The sequence below is a fragment of the Varanus komodoensis genome, unplaced genomic scaffold (assembly GCF_004798865.1).
Source record: "Varanus komodoensis strain SLA01 unplaced genomic scaffold, ASM479886v1 scaffold29_1, whole genome shotgun sequence".
Taxonomy (NCBI): domain Eukaryota; kingdom Metazoa; phylum Chordata; class Lepidosauria; order Squamata; family Varanidae; genus Varanus; species Varanus komodoensis.
In genome coordinates, this window is record NW_025335759.1 from 12,268,831 (window position 1) to 12,291,539 (window position 22,709).

At 55.7% G+C, this 22,709-nt stretch overlaps 2 protein-coding genes across 3 annotated transcripts; both read right to left on the minus strand.

Annotated features, from left to right (window-relative positions):
• ECH1 (enoyl-CoA hydratase 1) lies at positions 1–8,257 on the minus strand. The gene is made up of 10 exons (XM_044435226.1): positions 8,172–8,257; positions 5,856–6,036; positions 5,016–5,104; positions 4,441–4,565; positions 4,310–4,358; positions 2,521–2,585; positions 2,249–2,319; positions 1,815–1,886; positions 1,406–1,556; positions 1–367 (listed from the first exon to the last, which is right to left on the minus strand). The coding sequence occupies exons 1-10, from the start codon at positions 8,215–8,217 to the stop codon at positions 263–265; spliced, it is 954 nt and encodes a 317-aa protein (XP_044291161.1). The 5' UTR covers positions 8,218–8,257; the 3' UTR covers positions 1–262.
• Positions 8,258–9,347: 1,090 nt separating this feature from the next.
• HNRNPL (heterogeneous nuclear ribonucleoprotein L) lies at positions 9,348–22,004 on the minus strand. 2 transcript variants are annotated; one of them, XM_044434986.1, is made up of 13 exons: positions 21,774–22,004; positions 19,277–19,395; positions 18,925–19,162; positions 18,601–18,686; positions 17,755–17,851; positions 16,415–16,487; positions 12,902–12,973; positions 12,537–12,817; positions 11,784–11,905; positions 11,493–11,694; positions 10,886–10,943; positions 10,388–10,483; positions 9,348–9,662 (listed from the first exon to the last, which is right to left on the minus strand). In XM_044434986.1, the coding sequence occupies exons 1-13, from the start codon at positions 21,987–21,989 to the stop codon at positions 9,604–9,606; spliced, it is 1,719 nt and encodes a 572-aa protein (XP_044290921.1). In that variant the 5' UTR covers positions 21,990–22,004; the 3' UTR covers positions 9,348–9,603. The 2 variants fall into 2 exon arrangements, with proteins under 2 accessions (XP_044290921.1, XP_044290920.1); XM_044434985.1 differs by having other exon boundaries at positions 10,388–10,492; positions 21,774–21,995.
• Positions 22,005–22,709: the final 705 nt, after the last annotated feature.

Sequence of the window (22,709 nt, forward strand, 5' to 3'; positions counted from 1 at the left end):
CCGAGCTCACAGAACGTTTATTTCCCGTCTGTTGCTCCACTTCACATTTTGAAAAGTCATTTTTTCAAAAGACAGGCCCCAAGCAACCTGCTCTAGCAGAAGCCCTTATCGCAGGGGTGCGACCGGAGCGTGAGGCTCGGCCACCCGTCCAAGGCACTTGTTCCTCATTGCTTCGCAGGAGCCCAGGCCAGCCATGCACGAGGCCGCGGGAGGCACCGCAGCTCCCAGGGTTGCGTGCGCCACCCCGAGCCCGGCGGCCCAGCTACAGCTTGGAGTAGGTGACGTCCTTGGGCGTCTTCTTCTCCATGGCGGCTTGGGCCGACTTCACGATGTCCTCCGTCTGCAGCATGCTCATGTTCCAGGCAGCCTGAGGGCGGGCATGAGAGGGAGCCAGGATGGCGACCCAGGGCAGGCCAAGGGGAGTGGTTCCTCCCAGCGAGGACTGAGCTGCTCCGAGCAGAACCAGGAAGGGGTCCTCGCCCAGTTCGGCACCGCCTGCCAGGGAGGGCCAGCCAAACGCAACGGCTGGCCGAATGAAACAGACACTCCCGGGAGACAGGGGGGGCAGCGCTTTTGGGCATCACAAAGAGCCAACAGAAATGGAACTCCTTCAGTCCTTTTCATGTGCTCACTCCCGTGCACTGCCTTATCTCTACGGCAAAGAGTACCACAACCTGCTTGTGAGGCTGCGAAAGGGGCACTTCTTCCTAAACTTCACACTAGAGATTTCCAGCAAATGACCTCCCGGAGCCTGGGGGGGCTCTAAGGGGAGGGGGGGGCGAGTCGACAATTCTTCCCTTCCATTATCTTACCTAAAGGCATCTCCCATTTGGACACCTTTTAAAAAAGTATTTAAAATAAAGCAGCTGGTCTTCATGACTGGACACAAATACAGCCGGAGAGGTACAGGCAATGAGCCGGCTGACAGGGAACAACAGCCCAGAGTATGGGTTGCGTATACAGGCTGTTCCTGAATCGTGGTTTGCAGGAGCAGCAGCTCGATTTCCATCCTTTTGCGTCATGTCTTTTTTAACAAGGATCTTTTGCTGACTGGAAACCAGATTAGGTAAGACGGGGGACTTTACGGCACAGCCACCCCCACACCAATTTCGAGGCAGAGCCCAGAATTTAACAGTGCAGAAGGCCAAAAAGGAGCACTTTCTGGGTGAGCAGGATATAGGAATCATTTCACTGGATTGAATTTCTTGCAGATTCTCGGATTTCGCGCCAGCAGAGGCAAGGGCGCTGCAACACACGGGCATGGGCAGCAACCCTGAGCGAGGGGACGGTGCCGCTTCCCACGGAGCCCGTCCTGCCAGGCTCGCTGGCTCCGAGGAGCTGCCTCTGCTCCTCTCCTGGCCCCACTAAGCCCGCGCTCCACCCCCAGAGCGTGCCCACGGCTCACCATAAACTTCAGGCCCTGGGGCACAGGGTGGTCCCTGGCGTAGACGAGGTTGACCTTGGCACCCTGCACTGCGACGGGGCTCTTGCTGGCGATCTCGGTGGCCAGGTCAAAGGTGCTCTCCATCATGGCCTCCTTGTCTGGGAACACGCGGCTGGGGAAAGTGCAGTGCAAGTGGGAGGGGAGCAAGCACGAGAGGGGGCAGCTGCTGCTGCTGCTACAGTGCGCTCCATCCCATCTTCTCCCTCTTGCTCACCTGGCTCCATTTTATCCTCACAACCACCGCCCGGGAAGCAGGTGGGTCCGAGAGCGAGCGACTGGCCCAGGAAGCTCTACGGCCAAGTGGGGCCGAGTCCCGGGCCCCCCAGACTCCCCCTGGTATTCAGCACAGGCCTTTCCGAGACGCACGTACCTGACCAGACCGCTCTTCTCAGCTTCTGGCGCCATCATTTTCCTGGCGGTGAAAAGCAGCTCGCTCACCAGGCTGGGGAGGGCGCAGAGGCATCCGAGTCAAGAGAGCTTCCCAGGAACGGGGAAAGGGGAGAGGGCGTCTCCTTCTCCGAGGGGGGGAGCTGCCTGCAGGATGGAACAGCCTCTCCACCCGTCTTCCTGGCTGCTCCCGAGGCCTCCAGCGCTTCCGCCACGCCGGGGATCGGGCCACAGGGCTGGCTCCCCACGTGGGACCCCCTGGCTCTCCCACAATGCCCGATTCTGCTTCCTGGAACATGGCATTCTGGGACGCCGTTTCCCCAGACTCCCTTGCTGCAGAGACCGGATTAACCGGGAACAGGCGCAGGTCTTTCTTGCAGGCCGTGAAGCAAGGTAGGGGCGAGCGCCAGCACTCACCTGCGGCTGCCGATGATGTGCGGCAACCGATGCAAAGCGCCCACATCCGCTGCCAGCCCGATGTTCACCTCCTGCAAGGGGTTGCAGCGGGAGGAGAAACGTTTTCAGGCGTCGGATGGCAGAGGGGAAAGGGCAGAGAACTAGGAAAGGAACGGAGGGGCTGGGAAGGGATGCAGGGAAAGCTGGCGCAGGGAGGGGAGATGACTGGGGCGGCCGAGCCATGCAGGAATGTCTTTTGTGGGGGGGGGGGCGGTGCACCCCTTGTGACGCACCGTGACCTGGAACCAGGCATCCTGGGTGCAGTAGCGGATATCGCAGGCCGAGATGAGGCTCATCCCTGCGGGGGAACAAAACCAGCGGCTTGGTGCCTGCCAGCCCACCCCTTCATTCAACTTGCTCGAGGCATCCCCACCCCCCCGCCCCCCCTTTCATCTGGGGACTCCGAGCAGTGCATGCAAAATTCCCAGGAGGCCAACAAGGCTCACAACTGCTTAGCTTCAGCTGCATTGAGTGTCCTGGAACAGACAGGATGTGATATCCTGAAGGAATTTATGAAGGCACCTTCTAGAAGAGCTGCTGTGCATCAGCAAGAGAATGGCGGACCTTTTTCTACCAGGACGATTATACAGGTGTGTACAGGTCTCAGAAGGAAGCCCCTCGGAAGTCCGTGGGACTTCTTTTGAGCAGGCATGTTAAGAAAGCCATGCCCCAGATGCCCAGTTCTTAAGCTCCTTCTCTCAGCCCAGCCATGCTCAGAGGGGTGCATTTCATGAGAAGACAAGGCAGGCCTTCTCCACCATCCTCGCTCCCCCCCTGCCCCGGCAAAAGCATTTTTATTCCAGCTTTGCGCACCTAAACCAATTTGCTCCCAAAGCAGTTTTTTTAATTTGGTGGGTGCTCTTACTTCCCCCTTATCAATTACCTTCCTTTGGCTACTGTTTCTGATGTATTGATACATTTTAAGTGGAGATTTTATTTTTAACTATAATGATTGTCATTTTTCGGTATTTTATTGTTTAGTAACTTCAGAGTGCCATTTCAATGGAAGGCTAGAATTTTTAATTTTTAGAAAAAAGGACTGCATTGTTGAAATTCATGAATCAATTAACAAAAACGCGTGCAATTAATGACTATTGCTTTTTCCTTTTTTATTGTTTTCTTAACATAATTAATGACTATTTCAATGGGGCGATGGGCCTATAAGCCCTTGTCCAAATGGTACGAGGAACACGCAGACCCTCTGTGGTTCAGCAAGGGCAGAATCTTCAGAGGAACAGACTACACCCAGGTTTTAAAAGGGAAGTCTGGTTATGCAGCTGAAACTTGTGGATTACACACTTTTTAGCAACCCAACACTGCCGCCTGCAGGTGGACAACTGGTTCCTCGAGAAGAGAGCTGAACACGAGCAAAGCCCCAAGATCTACCAGCTCACACCAGCCCGCGTGCATCATCTTGGGCAGAACTGGCCACATGAGCTGAAGGCCAGGCTGTGTCTTCAGCGATTTAAAAGGCAGGCAGAGAAAGCAAGAGCCAGGAATGAGAGTAGGCCCCTCCAAGATGCCGGCTCCATGGGTCCTGGCTGGGCCGTGCCAAGAGATACAGGCCTTTCCTCGCCCAGACATGCGCCGGATGGCACCGCATCCATCTTTAAATAGTAAAAGGCCTTGCGTGTCTTTCAGAAAGCCCACAGGTAAATGCAGAGTAAGCGCCAACAGATCCCCATGCCCCCCCCACTTCCCTGTGCTATGGATACAGCAGCTTCGGGGGCCGGGGAGGGAGGAGAGCACGCCGGGACCCCAGGAGCCGGCTGGCGCTCTGCCAGCACTAACTGGCTGCACTGGTTCTCCAGGGTTTCCGCGGGGGGTTTTCCAGCCCTGCCAGGAGCTGCCGGGGGCGGAGCCTGGTCTTCCCACCCGGAAGCCACGTGCTGCACCACTGCGCCTCCTCTCGCTCGCCTCTAACATGGACACCCCAAAACTACCAGCGCTGGGGGCAGCAGCAGGTGCAGCCGGACTGGGGAGGGCCGAGGGGCGCGGCTGAGCGAGGCTCACAGGGCTCACCTCCTCCGATGCAGGCTCCGTGGATGGCCGCAATGACGGGCTTTGGGCACTGAAACGCAGAGCGACAATCAGCCGTGGAGGACAGAGGCTTCCCGCACGGGGGTCCCGAGCACGGCGGCGCCCCCACTCACTTTCTCCAGCACTGTGAAGGTTTCCTGATACTCCCGGATCTTCCAGTGGATGTTCCAAGCCTTCCGGGCCGTGTCCTCTCCCGGCATCATGAGGAACGTGCTGCCCATTTCCATCAGGTCGATGCCTGCAGGGGTGCGAGACGCAGGCACAAGGGAATGCAGCCGGCTGCGCTGCCCTGGCCAGCCGCCCTCGTGGCCTGTGCCGCTCCGCGCCAGGAAATCTTCGGCACTGGGCTCTGCAAGCGGCACAGCCGGGGTGGGCCGGGGGGCAATTTTGCCCCCCTCCCCTCCGGCCCCCGCCCACCGGGGCTGTGCTCATCCCTGGAATTGCTGCTGCTGATCTGCCACTCCAAAATTCAGCCTCCCGCGGCCTTTTCCTCCCTCTTGTTCTGGCGGAGCGGCAGCCGCTTGCTGGGTGGCTTCCGAACGGCACTACAGACGTTCTTGGGGATGCCAAGTTGCTGCAGCTGTTTGCCACGAGAGCCGAACAGAGCGCCTGGATTCAGCGGGTGTAAGCGGCAGAAAGGGACGGCTGCTCCGGACCTCAATGCCTTCTATTTCTTTTTTGCACCTACCTGCCGTGAATATTTTCCCAGCACCAGATAACACCACGGCGTGGCACTCTGGGTCTTCGGCAATCTTTCGGAAGCACTGGACCATCTCTCTGAGGTCAAGGAAGAGGAGAACGGGATGAGCTGGGAGCCCCGGCTGCCAACCTGAGAACAGACACTGGGGCTTGTGGGGAAGGAAGCCTTTTCACCCTAAATACGAAACTCAATTCAGTCTAAGGACGCGGACAGACCACGCGGTGCTGCCAGCCCGCCCTGGGACCCCAGGTGGCCACGAGCGGCTCCCAGACTGCCTCCCCACCAAGGCCTGCCTTGACCCAGAAAAGCCTGGGGGCTGCTCCAAGTGAACCTGCCCCCGCTGCCCTGCCCAGCCTGCGAGGACCAGTGTGGGCCGTGTCCAGATCGGTTCTGAGATGCAACGGATGCGTGGCTTGGGAGCCCAACCTCCCCCTGCTTGGCGGGACCTGCCTGAGGCCACCCTGCCGCCTCCAGCCTGAAAGTGCCCAACTGCGAGCCAGTGAGCTGGCTTTTCCACCCGCACCGAGCCCCTCGGGGTGCGATCCCGAGCACGTCTGAACAGAAAAAGGGCCTGCGACTCGCTGGGACTGGCGGGCCGCTCTTCTGCCTAAACCTGAACAGGAGTGTAGCTTCAGGACGCAATCCTATGCTTCTGCAGACAAGACAAAAACCTGACCACTCTCAGCACACTCCAGACAGCATGCCAGGAATCGCAGGCCTTCTGCCTGTCAGACAAGCCCAAGGCTGCAGCATGAGTGGAAAAGAGGCCCATCACGGCGAAAGCGGGACCCGTCCCCCGGTTCGGGGGCCGCCGCAGGTTCCTGTTACCTCCAGAAGGCGGCATTCATGGCATTCCTTTTCTCCGGCCGGTTGATCTCCACGTGCAGCACCTTGTCTCGCACCCGCTCCACCTTCAGGGTCTCATAGCTGTCCGAGGAATTCTGCTTCTGCTGCTGCTGGGAAGACATGGTCCTGAAACTACGGCAGGAAGCCGTCTGGATGGAGACCCCTGGAAGTGGAGCGGAGCAGAGCAGGGATGTACCGACCGCAAGGGGCACGTCCGACTTGGGGTGCAGAGCAAGGATGTATTGGGAGCCACCCGGAGACTCCACTGGGAGTAGGGGGCAGCATGTAAATGTAAAAATAAATAAATAAAAACAAATAAACCTACACAGAACCCTGTCACTAACTGAGCTGCATTATTGTAAGCCACCTTGAGACGTTGGTAGGTGACATATAAATGGAAGCTTAAGTAATTAAAATATTCAAAATAAAGGGCTCATGTGCCCATAAGCACTGTGCCCCATCATGGTTAAATAACCCACTTTGAACCAGCTGCATCATGAGGGCCAGCTCCTTGCATTGCCATTATCTACGAAGCAGGCCTCCATCTGCTCTCTGGCAAGCGACAGCTCTCCAGAATATAGGGCAAAGGTCTTTTGCATCACCTGCTGCCCGTTTTCCTTCCAGCTGGAACGGCCGGGAATGACACTCTGCCTTCCTATCCTCATCGGAGCAAAAACTGGCTCCAGCTCGGGACGGGGCAGGTGACCAGACAGAGGGGAGGGCCGATCTGCAAACAAGCCAAGTCCCCCGGGTGCGATGGGAGGACATGCAGACTCTTGCGTGGAAAGTCCTGACAACTTGTTTTGCAACTCCGCTTTGGTGCAAAGAGCCCAGGGGGAGCTGATGACGGGGGGGCGAGGTGAGTGGGGCACTCCGGAGCGGGGCAGGCCCATCTCTGGGCAACCGACAAGGAGTGAGGAAAAATTATCAACAATAGCACCTCTGTTTTATGCATGTTAGAAACTCAAACATTGTGATTTTTAAAGATTACAAAGAGTTTTTTTATAGGTGACATTCTTTAAAATGTACTTTCTAGTATTTTAAATGTGAATAAACAGATTTTAAAATGTGGAGTGTCTGGAACAGATCACCAGCTCCAGTTGCAACAGGAGAGTGTTCTAGTGCTACTTACAAGCTGAGCCAGGACCAGTCGGGAACCGCACCAAACCTCAGCGCGAATTCCCAGCCAGCACCACTGCCTGATTAAAGCGCATCATGAGACATCCTGACCCGCTTTATATCACCCTTTACATGGAAAGCTTCCCAGGGGGCCTCGCCTCCGTAACCCCTCTCCTCTGGAGGCTTCGTTCACTCGCTAGCACGGAAATCCCACTGGCCACCCCGCCAACGCGTTCCTCCCTTCTGGGAAGGGGCCGAGGGCGAGCGCCTGCTTTGCTGTGCCGCACGCCAGTCAATGCCCCCTGTATCTTTTTGGGAGGTCTTCATTCTTTCCATATGAGGAACGGATCCGGTAGCGGAATGACCGCGCTTGCGTTTGCTCGTGAACAACATTCCCGGGCTGAGCGAGGGCCTGGAGGTGCCCTTGGCACTCAATGCCAGCAGGACCCTTCCCGACTCCGCTGCCACTCTCCTGCACCGAGCGGGCTCTGGTGGGATCACGCGCGTTTCGCCAGCCTCCGGAGGGCAACGCAAACCCCTCCTGGGTCAGAGCAAAGGCCCCTCTGCTCCGGAGCCCCGTCGAGGCTCTGGGAAACGGCCAGCGGGGTCACCGTCCTGGCACCTCGCCCAACCGCGCCGCCCGCCGGGCGCTGCAAGAGGAGCCCCGCGGGATCCAGCACCGTGTTTGCCCGGAGCCAGGCTGCTGCCCCGGGGATCCCGCAGGCCGCCCGCGGCAGCCACGGGCCGGCTCCCCTGAACCCGGAGCGGGGGCGAAGCGGCGGCAGGGCTGGCGGCACGGGCAGCCCGCTCTCCGCTGGATGCGCCCAGCCCCTCGCCAAGCCCCCAAGCCGGGCGAGGCGAGGCGTGGCGTGCAAGCCCTGCAGCCCCACGCATCGGCGCCGCGGGTGAGCCGTGCCGCCCTCGTGCCCGGGGAGGCAGGAGCCGCGCGGGGCGCCTGGCCCAGCCGCGCACCGGCCCGCACGCCGCGGCCCCGCAGACCCGCGCGACGGCGGCCTTCGCCCCCGGGCGAGGGGCGGGCAGCGCGGGCGGAGCAGCCCCGGGCGGCGAGCGAGGCGCCCGCTGCAGGACGGGGCCGGGGACTGGGCAAATAAGGAGGCGGCGGGGGCCGGGGGCAAGACAGAGGCGGGAAAGCCCCCCCGGCGGACTGCCCCCACTCACGCTTCCGCAGCAGCCCCCTGAGCACAGCACCCGCGGCCGCCGCCATCGCTCGCCGCTCCCCGACTGGCGGCGGCGGAGACGCCCAGAAAGCCCCGCCCTCGGGCGCGCCCGCAACAAAGATGGCCTCTCCGGGCGGCCGGAAGGAGCCCGCGGCTTCCGCTCCCTCGCCAGCGCGGAGTCCGCGGCGGGCAGCGCCCCCTGCCGGCCCGGCCCGAGGAGGGAGCGGGTGGCGAGGGCGCGTCGCGCGGGGGCGGGCTGGCCACGTGGCTCCCTCGCTGGGGCGGCAGCGTCACGGGCGGGGGGGGGGGGCGGCCGGGTCCCAAACGAGAGAAACCGGCACGGGCGGAAAGGGGCGGGTGCAAATACAAAGCCCCACGACTGGAAGGTGCAGTTCCCGAGGAGCCCGGGTAGAAGCCGCTCAGCACAAGAGGCTGGTCTCGCAGGCAGCCGCGCAAGGCCGGTCATTTTTCCTTACCATGCATCGTAACCGGGGAACGCAGCTCTGGGGGAGAGCAACTTGCAGGCGCAGGCAGGCAGTTCCGTGGATCACGGCGGCCTTGCTCTTCCTCCTTTCTTGGAATATGGTCAGGAAGGGCAGCTGAGCTACGTTAGCTTCCACTGTCTTTCACCGAAGAGCAGAATGTGGTTCTTAAACATGGGCCCTCCTCATCATTTTAAAGATGTTTTTGGTAACATTTTATGACTCTTGCTTGGAAGGCATTGAGTTTTTAGGCGGAGGAATCATCTGAATACTTAGGCAGTAATGCTTTTGATTACGACTGGAAATACTTGCATTTGATGCTTGCCTGCTTGAAGCGAACCCATCTGAACTTGCTTCCACCTAACTGGCCACAGAGCAGTTCAAGCCATATATTCAATCCCTATATAGCAGAGGGCTTTAGTCAGTCAAGAGCATTCCCTTGCTAATACAAGAAGAGCGGCCATTCGGTATAATTAAGGTAACTGCAGCAAGTTTGTTAACAGAATTTTAAATTCTGAGCAGAGTTTTATTTTATAGCTTCAGGTCACGTCTGCCCTGCATGATCCCAAAGTAACTCAATATGCAGACCCAACTCCAAGACATCAGTACCAGCCCCAGCAGTTCCAACTTAATACTTGCCAAGTCTCCCAGCAGGCTTCTCAAGGGCACCGCTGCACCAACGTTCTGGACCAGGGTTTATTTTCCAAACAGCTTTATTAAGGTGGTGCTAAGTTGCACAGGCAGCACATAGTATGAATTGGGGAAAAACAAGTCACATGTACAATAGTTTTAAAATCAGGTGTCATCCAAATGCTACCGGGCTTCTCCCCAGCTGACATAGATGCAGGCAGCCTCTACTTAAGCTTAAAAAAAACGGAGCAGTGCTTTGCAAAAATCACGCACACACACACAAGTAACATAGAAGTCTTCCTTGGAAGGAGCCAACAAATCTTACGAGGCGTGCTGAGCAGTCGAGAAGCAGAGTTTCAATGTGTATGGATATGGCCCGTCTAGGAGAGACAAGAAGGTCCTCGTTATTCCTTAACAATACAAGCTCACTAACGCTTACTGAGGAATGGCCCATCTAACAGAGACAGACAAATGTAGTGTTTGTCTTTCTTTTTTCCTTTCTAGGAACTCAAGGCAGCTTTGCAGAATTCTGCTCCTCCTCCTCCTCTCAAACTTATCCTCAAAGTAACAACCCTGTGAGGTTGCTTGGACTAAATCAGCTGAACCTTTCCAATGTACTTCGACTGGAATCCCTCCATACTTCATCCCCTTAAAGCCATCTGAAGGCGCCTGATCGAGCCTCAGGCCTCGATTTAAATAGGCATTACCAGTGGTGCCCAAGGCACATCGCACTTCACACCCAGAGATGAAGCCTGGGTCATTATGCGCTCATGTGAGAGCCTGCCTTCCTCTTTTCCTTCTGCGGCGGAAGTGGCAGCAACAGAAGCCTCTTGGAAAGGCCTGCAGTCGCTCCACAAGGCTGCCAGGACAGCATCCCAGGCATCAGGAGTTGACCAGCATTTGGCAATGTGTGGCCTCCAGTGTGAGGGACTGGAGTCTTCCCATCCCACTGTCTGTTGTTAGCAGCAAGGGGAGGCTTACAGCTGAAGTCCAGCACTGCTGCTCTTAGTATCTCTTGGGAGGTGCAGCCCCAAATTCTGGAGGACATTCCAAACTGCTAGAGAAGCACACAGAGAAATTCACAACACAGGAACACAAGTCTTACTTGGGTTTTTCATCTGGTAATGGTTGAGGAATGCCAGGGTCTCCAGAGCATCACCTTTGGTTTCCCATTCCAGCAGGCCGGACGAGCTCCTTTCACCTGCGGATACATTAGTAGCACATCTCAACCAGCACATGTGGGCCAGCTTGGGGTCTCTCACTCACCAATGAAACCTGCACGGCTCCATTACAACCCAAAGAAAAGTACATTTTCCTCCTGCAGCCCAGCCTTCCCTAACCCACTGTTCTCCGGATACCCTGACTCCAATTCTGATCATCCACAGCCAGGATGATGATCATGGTGCTCAGAGCAGATGATGTAAATAGTTCTAAGATGCTGAAGAACAAGGGGGTAGAGAGGCGACTTGACCCCATCGTCGGAGCACCCTATTTTGGCCCAGATGACCAGCTGCCCTGCAGGAGGCTTTGCACCTGCCCTTGTCCCCAGTTCTTGCTTCTTGAGAAGCGGTTTGGGGGCTGGGGAACTACAGCACATACTTACTTTTCCCTGAAAAGACCTTGACTGAAGCTGGTCTCTTTACCCCCAGTTCATCGCAAATCTAATGGGAGAAAGATTTAAACACAAGTCAACCCAAATGCTGATTAGCCACACAGTTCGCAAGGTTCATGCTTAGATCAAGCTCAAATTCCAGGTAAGGCCAACTGCTGCTTCACAGTCCACACAGATTATTTTCAAACAGCTTCAGTGCAATCCCTGCAATATGCTGGCAAGAATAGGAAGGAGCCAAAATAGTCTTGACTATTTTAAGAGCTTTCAATTTGTTTTTAAAAATAGAATTGCCGGAACCGGCAAAGGTCAGTGTTTTCGTTAAAAACTATTTTGAGGGCATGCTTTGGCACAGGTAATGAAACACTCTCCTGTACTGCATCCTTCCAAAATCAAGACGTGTCAATTATCACCTGAGGGAGCCAAATACAGAGCCCAAGATCTGCCTGCCCAGCTCTCCAGAGTCCCTCTTTAGTAGGCGCGGCGCGTTTCCCTGCTTTGCTGCAAAGCCAGCCCTGCACCCGCAGCAGCATCCAAGTGCAAGAAAGGCCACCTATGTGCGCACGCAGGCCGAGGTGGGCCCAAGCACCAGAATGCGCACCTCGTAGAAGTTGTCTTCCGTCACCTCCAGAGGAGCGTTGAAGAAGTGCAGCACATTACTGGGGTGCTGGATCCGGTTCTTGGCCGCTTGCTCTGGGGTGGAAAACCGGTTGTTTCGGGAGCCGCTGAAATCCTTATAGCTGCAGGAGCCGTCCTCCAGGCCGTACGACTGGCCAGGCATGATGGCCTGTTGCTTGGACACACTGCAGTGGAAAGGGGAACGTGCCGCTTAGGTTCATGCGCAGCACTCGGACAGGGCAGAGGAGAAAGGGCCCCCAAGGGGGGAACTCACCACACATTCAGCTTCTGGTCGAACATGAAGTTGTTGTTGAGGTGGGTGATCGCCCGGTCCACAGCGTAGCCGTCGGCCATTTCCACCATGGCCGCTCCAGGCTTGCTTTTCATGAATTTCACCTAATAAAACACACCCCTTTTTACACATCTATCGGCCAAGACACCAACTTGGCAGTACGACTCAAGATCTGCACACTTTAAAGTATGCCTTACTGCCTGGGCACTGGGCTGAAGGCTGCAGCTGATGCATGCAAGGTTACGTCTGCAGAGAGCCAGCCTACAGATGGTAGAAACCAATCCTCTCCTGCCATCTTTACTTTGCACCGTGTGAGAAGCTCTTCCGCAGAAGAAGGCACTTCCCGTCAGACAATCACTTGCCTTCTGTAACTCAAGCCTGTTCCAAAGGGCTTGAGGAGGCCTCTCGCCCAAGGGCTCCTAGAAGCCCGTCACGTGCACCAGTACAGACACCAAGTACACGTGTGCGGAACTCAGAGCGGGAGCACGGTGAAGGCCCTCACGGCTGTGAAGCAGCCAGCCCTGGACCTGAAGGGACACGCAACGGAGGGGACTGTGCGGTCCCCCATTCGCAGCGCCCGGCCTCCAGTGCAGAGGCGGCCACCGGCTTTCCCCCTTCACCACTGGAAAACAAGCTGGGCCCACTCGGCAGGTCTGGGGCTGGCAGCGGCGAGCCTGCCCGCTGGCCGCATCCCCCCACTAAGAGTGGCTCAGCAAGTTCCCGCAAAGCCCTTACCTTCTCCACGTTTCCATACAGGCAGAAGACATTGAAGACCCTGTCGCAATTCATCTTGGACTGATCCAAGCCGTACACCATCAGGACTGGGCTGTCGGCATGGGGGCCGTATTCTGGGGGTGGCGGCGGGGGTGGAGGATGTCCATACTGCGGCCCGTAACGGCTCGGTCCCCGATGGCGGCCACCCACAGGCGGCCCCATCCTCCTCCCTTCATAGTGGGGTGGTGGAGGGCCATAGCCTTCGTCATGGTAGTGGCCATGGTACCCGCCATGAGGTCCTCCTGGGGAGGAGAGAAGGAAGCGTCAGGGATCGCAGCATGCGAGCCTGGGCAAGGCCCGGAGCCCAGGTGCCACCAGCCCCTTACCGTACTCAGCAGGATGGTCCCCAAGGAGAGGAGGCTGTCTCTGCCGCTTGTTGGGGTTACCACCTGGCTCACCTGCCAGGAGGACGAAGCCGTTAGAAACTCAGAGGCACAACCAGGCATTTTCATCTCTGGGGCACACCTGAAGACTAGGAGGCCTTGCCTGGGTCACGAGTCCAGCCCACGGCCCTCGTCAAGTTAAGCGTTTCTGCACCCTCTGAATGAGACCTGCCTACATCACTGGGAGACGCTGGGTGGGGGAGGACACAGCAGCTCCCCCTTCCCAAGGATGCAAAGAGCACCGGCTGCTTCCCAGTGGGGCCAGCTTCCCGCCCCCACTGCCCACGTTGAGCAGGGGGTGGGGGAGGAGCACCAGAGTGGACTGTTCGGCCTGGTCCTAGCCCAGCGCCGCAGCTACGGCCGTCCTTTCGGAGCTGACCTGCCATTTAGCCTGCAGCTGCTCTGGCCTACTGCAACTCTACACATTCCACCGCAGCACAGGTGTGGTGCTTCGATCCCGCATCATCCTCAAGACAGTCGCGTTTGGGCTTAACCAAGACAAGTTCAGTTTGTATCGGTTTGTGTCTGAGAACATAATGCCAAATCAAACAAAATAGCCCACTTCCTAAAAGAAAGGTACAAAGAGAGCTGGCAGGGAAGGGGAGAAGGGAATCAAAGGAAACTGGTTTCACCACCAACAAAGCACCTATAGTTCCCCTCAGGGCAATGGGGGGGGATTACCGTGCCACAACCGCCCCTCCCCACAACTCTAGCAGAGCTAAAGGGATTAAGCAAGACTGAGAGTATGGCAAAGCAAAGCAAAACCAGCAGTTGTGAAGTTAAAACACAATTGTATACAAGGCAGAAGAATTTAAAGCAATCCATACAACTTCATTTTGTTTACAAAAAAAATAAAAAAAAGAGGTGTTCCGCAGTTTATTTCAACAGTCATTACAAAGATTGAAAAGGGCTACTTACAGCAGGAGCATACAGTACAATGTCCATTGTCACATACATATTCTGCATTTCTCTTACCATTGGACGCTTCAACAGTGTAAGCACAGTTCTGAAAGATGGCGTCCCATCAAACATACACTGCGACCCCTGCGTTACATGGTTTCAGAGTCAAAGGCAAGTCAAAAGGCACGCATCTGATACAATTAAGTAAAAAATCTGTTTAAATAAAAAAGGGCTCACAGATGTTTTTGTCTTCAGGTGGTGTCAAGAAAAAAGGACATGACAAAGGTGTAATAATGAGTGTCCCTTCCGTGTTGCATCTCCTGATGTTTTGTCATGTGCTGTAAACAGGTTTGGTGCTTCTGGCTCTGTGTAGGTCTCCCGTGTGGGTGTCTCTCCTCTGTTAATGGAGTGTGCCTTGGATCCCAAGTGCCCCCGGAGCAGAAAGCACCCCCGGTCTCTAGGGAGCTGGGGGCTTTGGGTGCTTGGTGTTTGTTTTGTCTGTCTCCGGTTGGCGCTGGTAAGTGTTGGCAGCCGAGGACTGCAAGAAAAGGAGTGATAAACTGCCCTCCCAAACCAAACCATGTTGATGTGGAGAACATCCTATGTCTTGGAGGGCCTCTGGGATCTACTCCGTTCGCCGGTAAGAGCGCTGGTGCATTTTGTCTGAGACCCCTCTGGTCTGTGTTTTCCTAGTTTCTGTGTTACATTCTTGGGTTCAAGGTTTTGTTTTTTGGTTTGGATTTGTAAGAATGTCGTGGCCTGGTGCGTCTTTCTCTCTCTCATTCTCTCTCTGTCTCACTCTGTGCTTGTAGATGTTTCTTGGATCACGGTGTGGTGTTCTTGATGTTAAAAAATGAACTCAATCTGCTGCGTTTCGGGTACATTTAAGATGCTGCATGTTTCCTCCAGGAAGAGCTAGTGGAAGGCTGGCCTTTTTTCCTACACTGTGTGGTGTTAAGAGAGTGTGTAGCAGAAGGCAGGTTCTCAGGCAATTCAAGACTTCCACTGCAGTAGCATACGGTTCCCCCAGGGTCATGCGTGGAAGCATTTCAGAGCTGGGGAAAGGCCAGGTAAATGCACCTCCTCTTTGCCCAGCCTCGAGACAGAAGAGCCAGGAGGCAGCTAACTGAACTGCACAGCCCAGCCAACTGGCCCCTGCCAATCTGCACATCTTCTAGTTATGTACCTTGGAGGAGAAAGTGAGTCATGTTCATGTCGAGTCATGTAATGCCATTGCTTGCTTTGCTGGGCGGCAGGGTCAAAAGCGACCTCCGCCACCCCCAGGTCCACGGCCTCCCCCAACGGCTCGTCTGGAGCACTACTAGGCGATCCCTCTACAACGCGGGGCACCACCGCTCGGCTGCCACCTTCTGAGGGCCCATCTACTGCGCAAGGACTTCCGCTCTGGCGCTGATTTCATGAGTGCGGTACAGGCATGGCCCAGCACACAAAGGGCAGCATCCCCCTTGTAGAAAAGCTGCAGAAATAGGACGGGGTCGAGGCAGAGCTCTCTAGGACACTTGAGGCTGATCCAGAGCCTCTAAAACAACCTTCTTCAACTGGATGCCCTCCACGTTTTGAAATAAATCTCCCATCAGGACCAGCCAGTATGACACTGTCAAGGACGCCGAGGGTCGTCACACAAACCATCTAGAGGCCCGGGAAGGCTGACCTAAAGTTCTCCTACTTGCCAGCCGGCCTTTCCCATTCAAGGGAGCGGCGCTGGAGGCCCTCGGCCGAGGGGCTGCGTTTCTCATCCCGAGCCACCCGTGGGCAGCACAGAGACGCGGGACTTCCTGCGAGGAGCATGGACACAGCCTCCTCCTCCTCCTCCTCTCACCATAACCGGCCACTGCTGCCCTATGCGCACTGCCAAGCGCGAGCCCAGGTTTCTGTCGGGGCCAACCCCACCCACAGAACGGCGGGAGAGCTGGGGCAGCACACTGGACGAGGACCGGGGCCACCGGCCATCGGACGTTCCGGCTTTCCGCACCGCCCACTGCTTGTCAGAGGAAGACAGCCGTTGCCTGAAGTGTGCCTCCAGCCACAAGAGCTTCCTAACATCCATCCTGTGTTGCAAATCGGTCTTAGTCCAGCCTGTTCCTCCCCCTGAAGACACACCTGATAGAGACTTCAGGGGTCACGTCCCCCTTAACTACGTGTCCGTTCCCCAGTGGTGCATTCCAGTTCTCTGTCACTACCACAGGCGGTCTGGGGACCGTGATGCGACACGACCAGGCTCGAGACGGGGCTGCGCATGGCATGTTTGCAGACCCGGGACGGCCGGATGACTCCGCCTCTCCCCGCACCGCGCACGACACTACCTACAGCCGCTTGCCATCGGGCCGCCTCGAGGAGGCGCCGACGGCGTGGGCAGCCCCTTGCCAGAGAGCCCGAAGCCGACGCGTGGCTGCATCGGCCCCCGGGCTTCCCAAGCGCTTTATGCTGGAGAGCAGGCAAATGGCATTACATCACACAAATCAGGCCTATGGCGTGGGCGACTCAACGGGAGAGGCGAGGGGCTGTATGGGCTCTAAAGCAGGCTAGCAAGGTTACCTTGTCCACTGAGGTTGGGGTTGGTGTAGTCCCAGGTGTCCTGGTCGTTCTTGAACACATTCAGGCGGGTGGGCTGCAAAGAGCAACACAAGCAGAGGCATGCAAGAGGCCGCCACAGCGCACGTGCGCGGGAGGGAGGCCAGCCGCTGCATGCCTCTTCCGGACACTTCTCTGCACCCACAGCGGAGCGGAGCGGAGCTGCGCACAGCACAACACAACACAGCACAGCACGCCTGCTGGCTGACCCAACAGTCCCACTGGCTCGTTGTGAGGGCCACAAACAAGGCACAGTGACTCACCCCACTGGCAATCAGTTGTATCATCTATTAAGGTATTAAGGCATAGAAATGGTTTAAATAAAACAGACACTTCAACAGTCAATATTTAAACTGTGTGTCTGTGGGAGTGGAGAACATATTTCAACTCAAAGGCTGAATTCCAGTTCAGATGCTCTCGAGGGCCGTATTCTAGCGAAAGGTGTGGCAAAAGAGCGAGCCATGTGGGCACTTCCTAGTTTATACCGCTTATCGCCAAACTCTGATGGGAACTTCAGCTTTCCAGGGAGCAATACAAAAACTCACTGAAAGACTGGTAGCTGAAGGAGTGGGGCCAGGGGAAGGGAGCAATGTGGGGCCTGAGGTTCGCCACCTCTGCCCTGGATAGTCCTCTTTGCCAGCAGCCACCACAAACAAAGCATTGGCAAGATGTGCCACAAATCAGCAGAGCCTTTAAGCCGCAACGCCCTGTGCTTTACAGCTTACTAGGCAGGGAGGCCAGGGAAAGAGGAGGCAGAGATGCCACCAAACCCCGTAGCCCCGACACTGCAGTGGGCCTCATGTCCCACTTTTCCGTCATTCCACATGTGGGCAGAAGTAACACAGGTTAGCCATCGCTGACTCAGTTAGAAAAGTATTTTACATTAGCTTACATTTCTGTACTGCCCAATACACTTCTGGGGGAGTTTGGGAAAGGTACTCCAGGACGTAAACATCCTACAACTGGCTGGCTGGGGCCGTCTGAGAGCTGTAGGACTATCCGTCTAAGCGTACACATAGGATTGTGTCCAAAGTATCAGCAGGTCTCAAGATCAGTGGCTCAAGGAGAAGGAGCAGCCAGGGGCAGAGTTGGAGGCTTAGGGCAAAAAACCCTCTGCTCAATTTTATGACCAGAAGCATGTTATCTGAACCGAGGGGGAAGGAAACTGTTTAGATCCTTCTGGTGGGAAAAGTATTTTCAAGTTCCCTCACAGCCATCAACCCAGCCTGCCACTGTTTCCCTATGGCGCAATCATCCTTCCAGGGACAGAACAACCACGTCCCATCCTCCACAGCACCACTCACCTTTGCATATTCAATCTTCAGAGTACAACAGCCAGAATAAATGTCAGCCCCATTCAGGGAAGCCTTCGCCCTCTGTGCACTCTGCACAGAGTCAAATGTTTGCAGCGTTAAGGAAGCCTCAGAAAAACTTGGGGTGCCGTTCCGGCCATCCTAAAGACACAATGCTCCTCGGAAGACGCAAAAGCACCTCTTCATTAAACATCCAAGCCCCAGCCCCAACTCCTCTGCCCAGCCAGAGGCGGAATGCGTTCACAACAAAAAGCATCGCCCTGAATCTGCAACGCTGCAGCCACCGGTGCCCTCCAGTCGTGTTGCGCTAACTCCCCGGAGTCCCAGTGATGGGAGTATCAGCCCAACACAGCTGGACAGTGAGTTGGGAAGACTGCTCATGCCTTCTAATGGGGATGCTGTACCAGTCGGGCAGCAGTGGACATACCTAGTCACAACCGTTATACACCACAGGTAATCAGGTTAATTTAACAAACCTGCCAATTCCTGATTGGTCCCCGAAATAGGACCGGCTGACGTAGATTAAAGCACAAATTAGTGACCTATAAATCTAAACTGTTATGGCAGACTGTAATGAGAGTCATCGAATAGAGGTAGCTGCCTTCTGAAAAGCTCAATTCCAGCTCAAATCAAAATCAGATGTTAGCCATGCTTCCTCCAGTTACTACCTTATGCGCTCTATGCAGGAATTATTATTCCAGTCAGAAGTCAAAGAAAGCAGATCAAAGCCACCTACTCTTGTCCAGACTGCAACGCACCCTGCCCGCACTGTTCCAAACGCAACACGAGCCAACTGCTCAGCCTTTCTAGCCATCAGAGGAAATGAAAAAAGGATATTCCACCATCGCCTGGACTCCATTCTTTCGGAAGATAACAATCCGCTGTACTGGGCCACATGGGTTGCAGATAGTATACAGCACATCCTGTGAAGGGGGAACAGGTGCATCGTTAATAGCCCTTGAATCCCCTAGTAGCCCCACCTTCACGAGACCTTACCTGGACCTCTCATTTAAGCAAGGCAACAGACCAACTGAGGCAGAGCGCTACTGCTCGCAGCTCACCTGCCGGCTTTTCGGTATTCACCTGCCTTACTCAAATGCAAGAGGCATGTTGCTGGCTCAGCCCCCCACCCACCCACCCACCCACCGCATCACCGCTCACCGTTGTGATGGAGTAGATGGGGTTCAGGATGGTGAAGAGAAGCACATTGTTGACCCCCCTAGAATCGTCCGAGTCGCCGGGGCGTGAGATCTTCTGACTGGTGGAATAGTTGACAAAGGCTGGGTGCCCAGCAATGTAGATCTGGTTGTCCGCTGCGTAATTCACTGCATTGCAGGCTCCCAGGATATCCTCAAACTCCACCAGGGCCTGCCTCTTTTTGGGCATCACCACCACATAGCTTAGGGGAGAAGAGGAACAAGTCGGCTGAAGTAGCGCAGCACTTACCCAGAAGGAGCAGTCACTTCACCACCCCGTTCCCCTTCTTCAGGTGCCGAGTTCACCCAGTACTGACCTGATGGGGCCAAATTCCTGCAGGGCCTCCACAAGATCAGCTTCCACAACACCATCGATCAGCCCCCTGATGTGAACCACGGGGGAAGCAGCTGGCTTGTGGGGATCGTCATAGTTCTCCTGCCAGGAAAGACGGGAACAGCCTGTTAAGAATACCAGCTGGCTTCTCTGGCCTGTTCCAGCTCTAAATGCAACACGGTCTCTTTCACATAGATTCATTCTGAAACAGGTTAACTTCAGAGAGAAATTAACAGTTTGGTTTCCAAGGAAAGAAAGCCAGAACTCACACAGGAGGGCAAAGCAAAAATGCCCTGCACTAATATTGCCTCTTCCTCATATTTAGATGATCCATTTTCACTTTTAAAGGTTTAAGAAGATAAAGTTCTGCACTGTTGCTACATATTGTAGAAAAATATAGGTTCCAGGTTGAACACTCCCACACTTAAGAGAAAAACCTCTTCCCACGCCCAGACTACAAATAAATCTGAATCCGCAACTTAGAGAAACTTCCAATCTTGCTAGTCAGGTCAGGCAGAGATAATCGCATCACCCTCAGGCAGCTGGCAAAGTTGCTGCCAAGATGCTCAAATATGGCCACAGCACCAAAAGGTAGTTTAACAATTATTTCCTCTAGAGTGAATTATTTGCAACCCCTCACAAGCCAAAGCTCAGCAGGGACAACAAATTAGGTTGCTAGTAGCACCTACTGAGCTCTAGTAGGTCACGCCTAGAGAACCCATGGTTGATTTCAATACAAGCCCTCACTTTCAATTCACTGACTGCTTTAAGCGTGCAGCTTCTGAGTTAGCAAACTGCTCACTTAACCCAACAAGAAATGGGACAAGAATGTTTTACCCTCCATTCTGCAGCTTGTAGCAGGAAGCGTTTTCCCTAGAATACCTGTCAAGGCCATAAACAACATATTCTACCCCAAACATTTGATATACATTGGTATTTGGCTGCCAAAATTATACAACTTAAAACTACATCTTAATCTTGATTTATTCTATTACCCAGCCTGGCCATCATTAGATAGAGGAGTTTCCTCCTTCTATCAATACCCAGAGTACTTGTGTTTTCTGTCCCTCTGGCCTCTCCATGCCTCTGACCCCTCTCTTGCTCTTCCCGGCTCATCATACCAGCCCCAGGGTCTGTGGGTGCTGCACCCACTCCTTGCTGGATTAGAGTAAACCACCATTTGCAGCCCATGCAATGGCAGAAGGGAACGCGCATGCTCCGAGTATCTCCAGACATGCTTATCCACCACGGCCAATATGGAATGACAATCCATCCTTCATATAATCAGGGTTTTTGGATTTTTTTGAGGCCATCAAGCATATTTGGGGGATCAGGTTCTGTAAGCTAGCTCTAAGAGAAGGGGTGCCAACATAGCTGCCTATGTACATGGATGTCCCGTGCTCACCCCATGTCTCAGGACTACAAATTGACACCCACCATTGAAGAGCCATGTGAACCACCTGCTGGGCTTAACTCCAGAAGGAAAACTCAGCATCCTCATCTGCTGCCCTCTCGATTTGTCAGATTACAGCTCCCAACATCCCCCAGCCAGCTGGGAGTTGTATTCCAACTTACCAGGAAGGTGCCTGGCTGGGGAATGATACACACGGAGCAGTAGCCTAGCCCATTCAATAAGTCAACTACCTCAGTACATGAGAAGGCTCCTTACCTATTATGGGCTGTATCTGTCACCCCCTCCCCCATTTTAAAGTCATGGAAACAAGAGACTCAAACTCCCCACAGCAGAAGCCAGTCCCATCTGTTTGGAGCATGACATCCAAAGCTCCTCCGGCTCAGGAACCACGTCCCTTTGTGGCCAGCAGCACAGGCAGGGCAGCCGCTGACCCTGGGCCTCGTGCCACCGCCGCCCTCCTCCGGGATGGCAACCTGCGCCCCCGACCCTGCTGAGCCACGCCTCGGGGCCTGCGCCCTGACCGCCGCCCCGGATCGGCTTTCTGCCCATCCGTGTGGTGCAGTGGTTAGCGCCGGGCCGGGAGAGCAAGGTTCAAGCGCCTGGTCGGCCATAAAGTTCCCCGCATGACTTCAGGCCCGTCACAGCCACGCACACTAACCTACCTCGCAAGGCTGTTGTGAATACAAGACAAGAGGAACTGTACAAGCCACCGCGAGTTCTTTGCTGGAAGAGGAAAGGCGGGCTGTACATATAGCAAATAACGGGCAGCCCAACGAGGCAGAGGCGGCTCCGGGACGGAAAGAGTGCTCCTCTCCAGGGAGGCTCGACGAGGCGCCACGCTCCGCCGGCCGCTCTCCAAGGTAGGCGGCCGACAGAAAGCGCAGGCGCCAGGGCTTCCCCTCCCGAGATTGCACGGAGGCGGCCTGGCCTGCACCCCCCATCGTCCCCAGCCAGGCCGGCTGGGCGTGATGGGGACCGCAATCCAGACGGGGCCGAGGAAGGCCGCGCCGAAGCCAGCCCGCCCGCGCCTCCGCGCCTTCCTCCCCGCGCCCGCCAAGTCTCTCACCCCGCCGCCGCCGGCCGCTCCCCCGGGCCCGTGATCGGCGTTCTCCGTCTTCTGGCGCTTCGGGGCGCGGCCGCCTTCCGGGCCTCCCCCGTAGTAACGGCCCGAACCGCCGCCGCCTCCGCCGCCACCAGCCATCTTCACCATGTCGCCTCCCCGCCCGGAGCCGCCGCCGCCGCCCTCGCCGCTCTGCGAACCTCGCCACCTCCGTCGCGACATGGCGCCCACACTACTCCTACCTACCCCCCCACTCGCCCCTTGACCACACTTCTATTGGGCCCGCCTGACGTCAGTCAAAAGCGCGGCGAGGCTCATTGGGCTGAGGCGGGATTTTCCTCACCTGCGTCCCGCCCTCCGCCGCCATAGGGCTGAGAGTCTCCCGCCTGCCATCTTGATTCGCGTTTGCATCTGCTTATCAAACCCCTTGGCCTTAGCGGTTGGTCAGGAGGCACCTCCATCCGCCTTCCCTTTAAACCCATTGGGTCAAGTCGACGTCCTTCCAGCCTGCATCCCGCCTCACCGCATTGCCTCTCGTGGAGCTCCCGCCTTCTTCTCCAAAAAACCGTTGGCTCACCGAGAACTCTACGGCTTGCTTCTGCTTTCTTACTGGCTGTTTTGCATGTCTGTCAAAACAATATTAATTTCGATTGGCTCAATACTCAAGAAACCGCCCTCATATTATTTGTTCCTATAAACGAACTCATTGTTCCCCTGAGTTATCTTTATTGGTTATTTTTTGTGCCTGTCAATGTCTCTCTGTGAAACCCACCGGACGGAATGCCTTTGGTCTTCATTTTAATTGGTAGAATGGACTTCAATCCTTCCTCCTCGTTCGTTTAAACCAATAGGAACTCAGGCTCATGAAAGCGGGAGGGGAATTCCTCACCATGGCTAAAGCCTGCTCCAGACGTTAAACCAATGAAAAACCCGCCCATATCA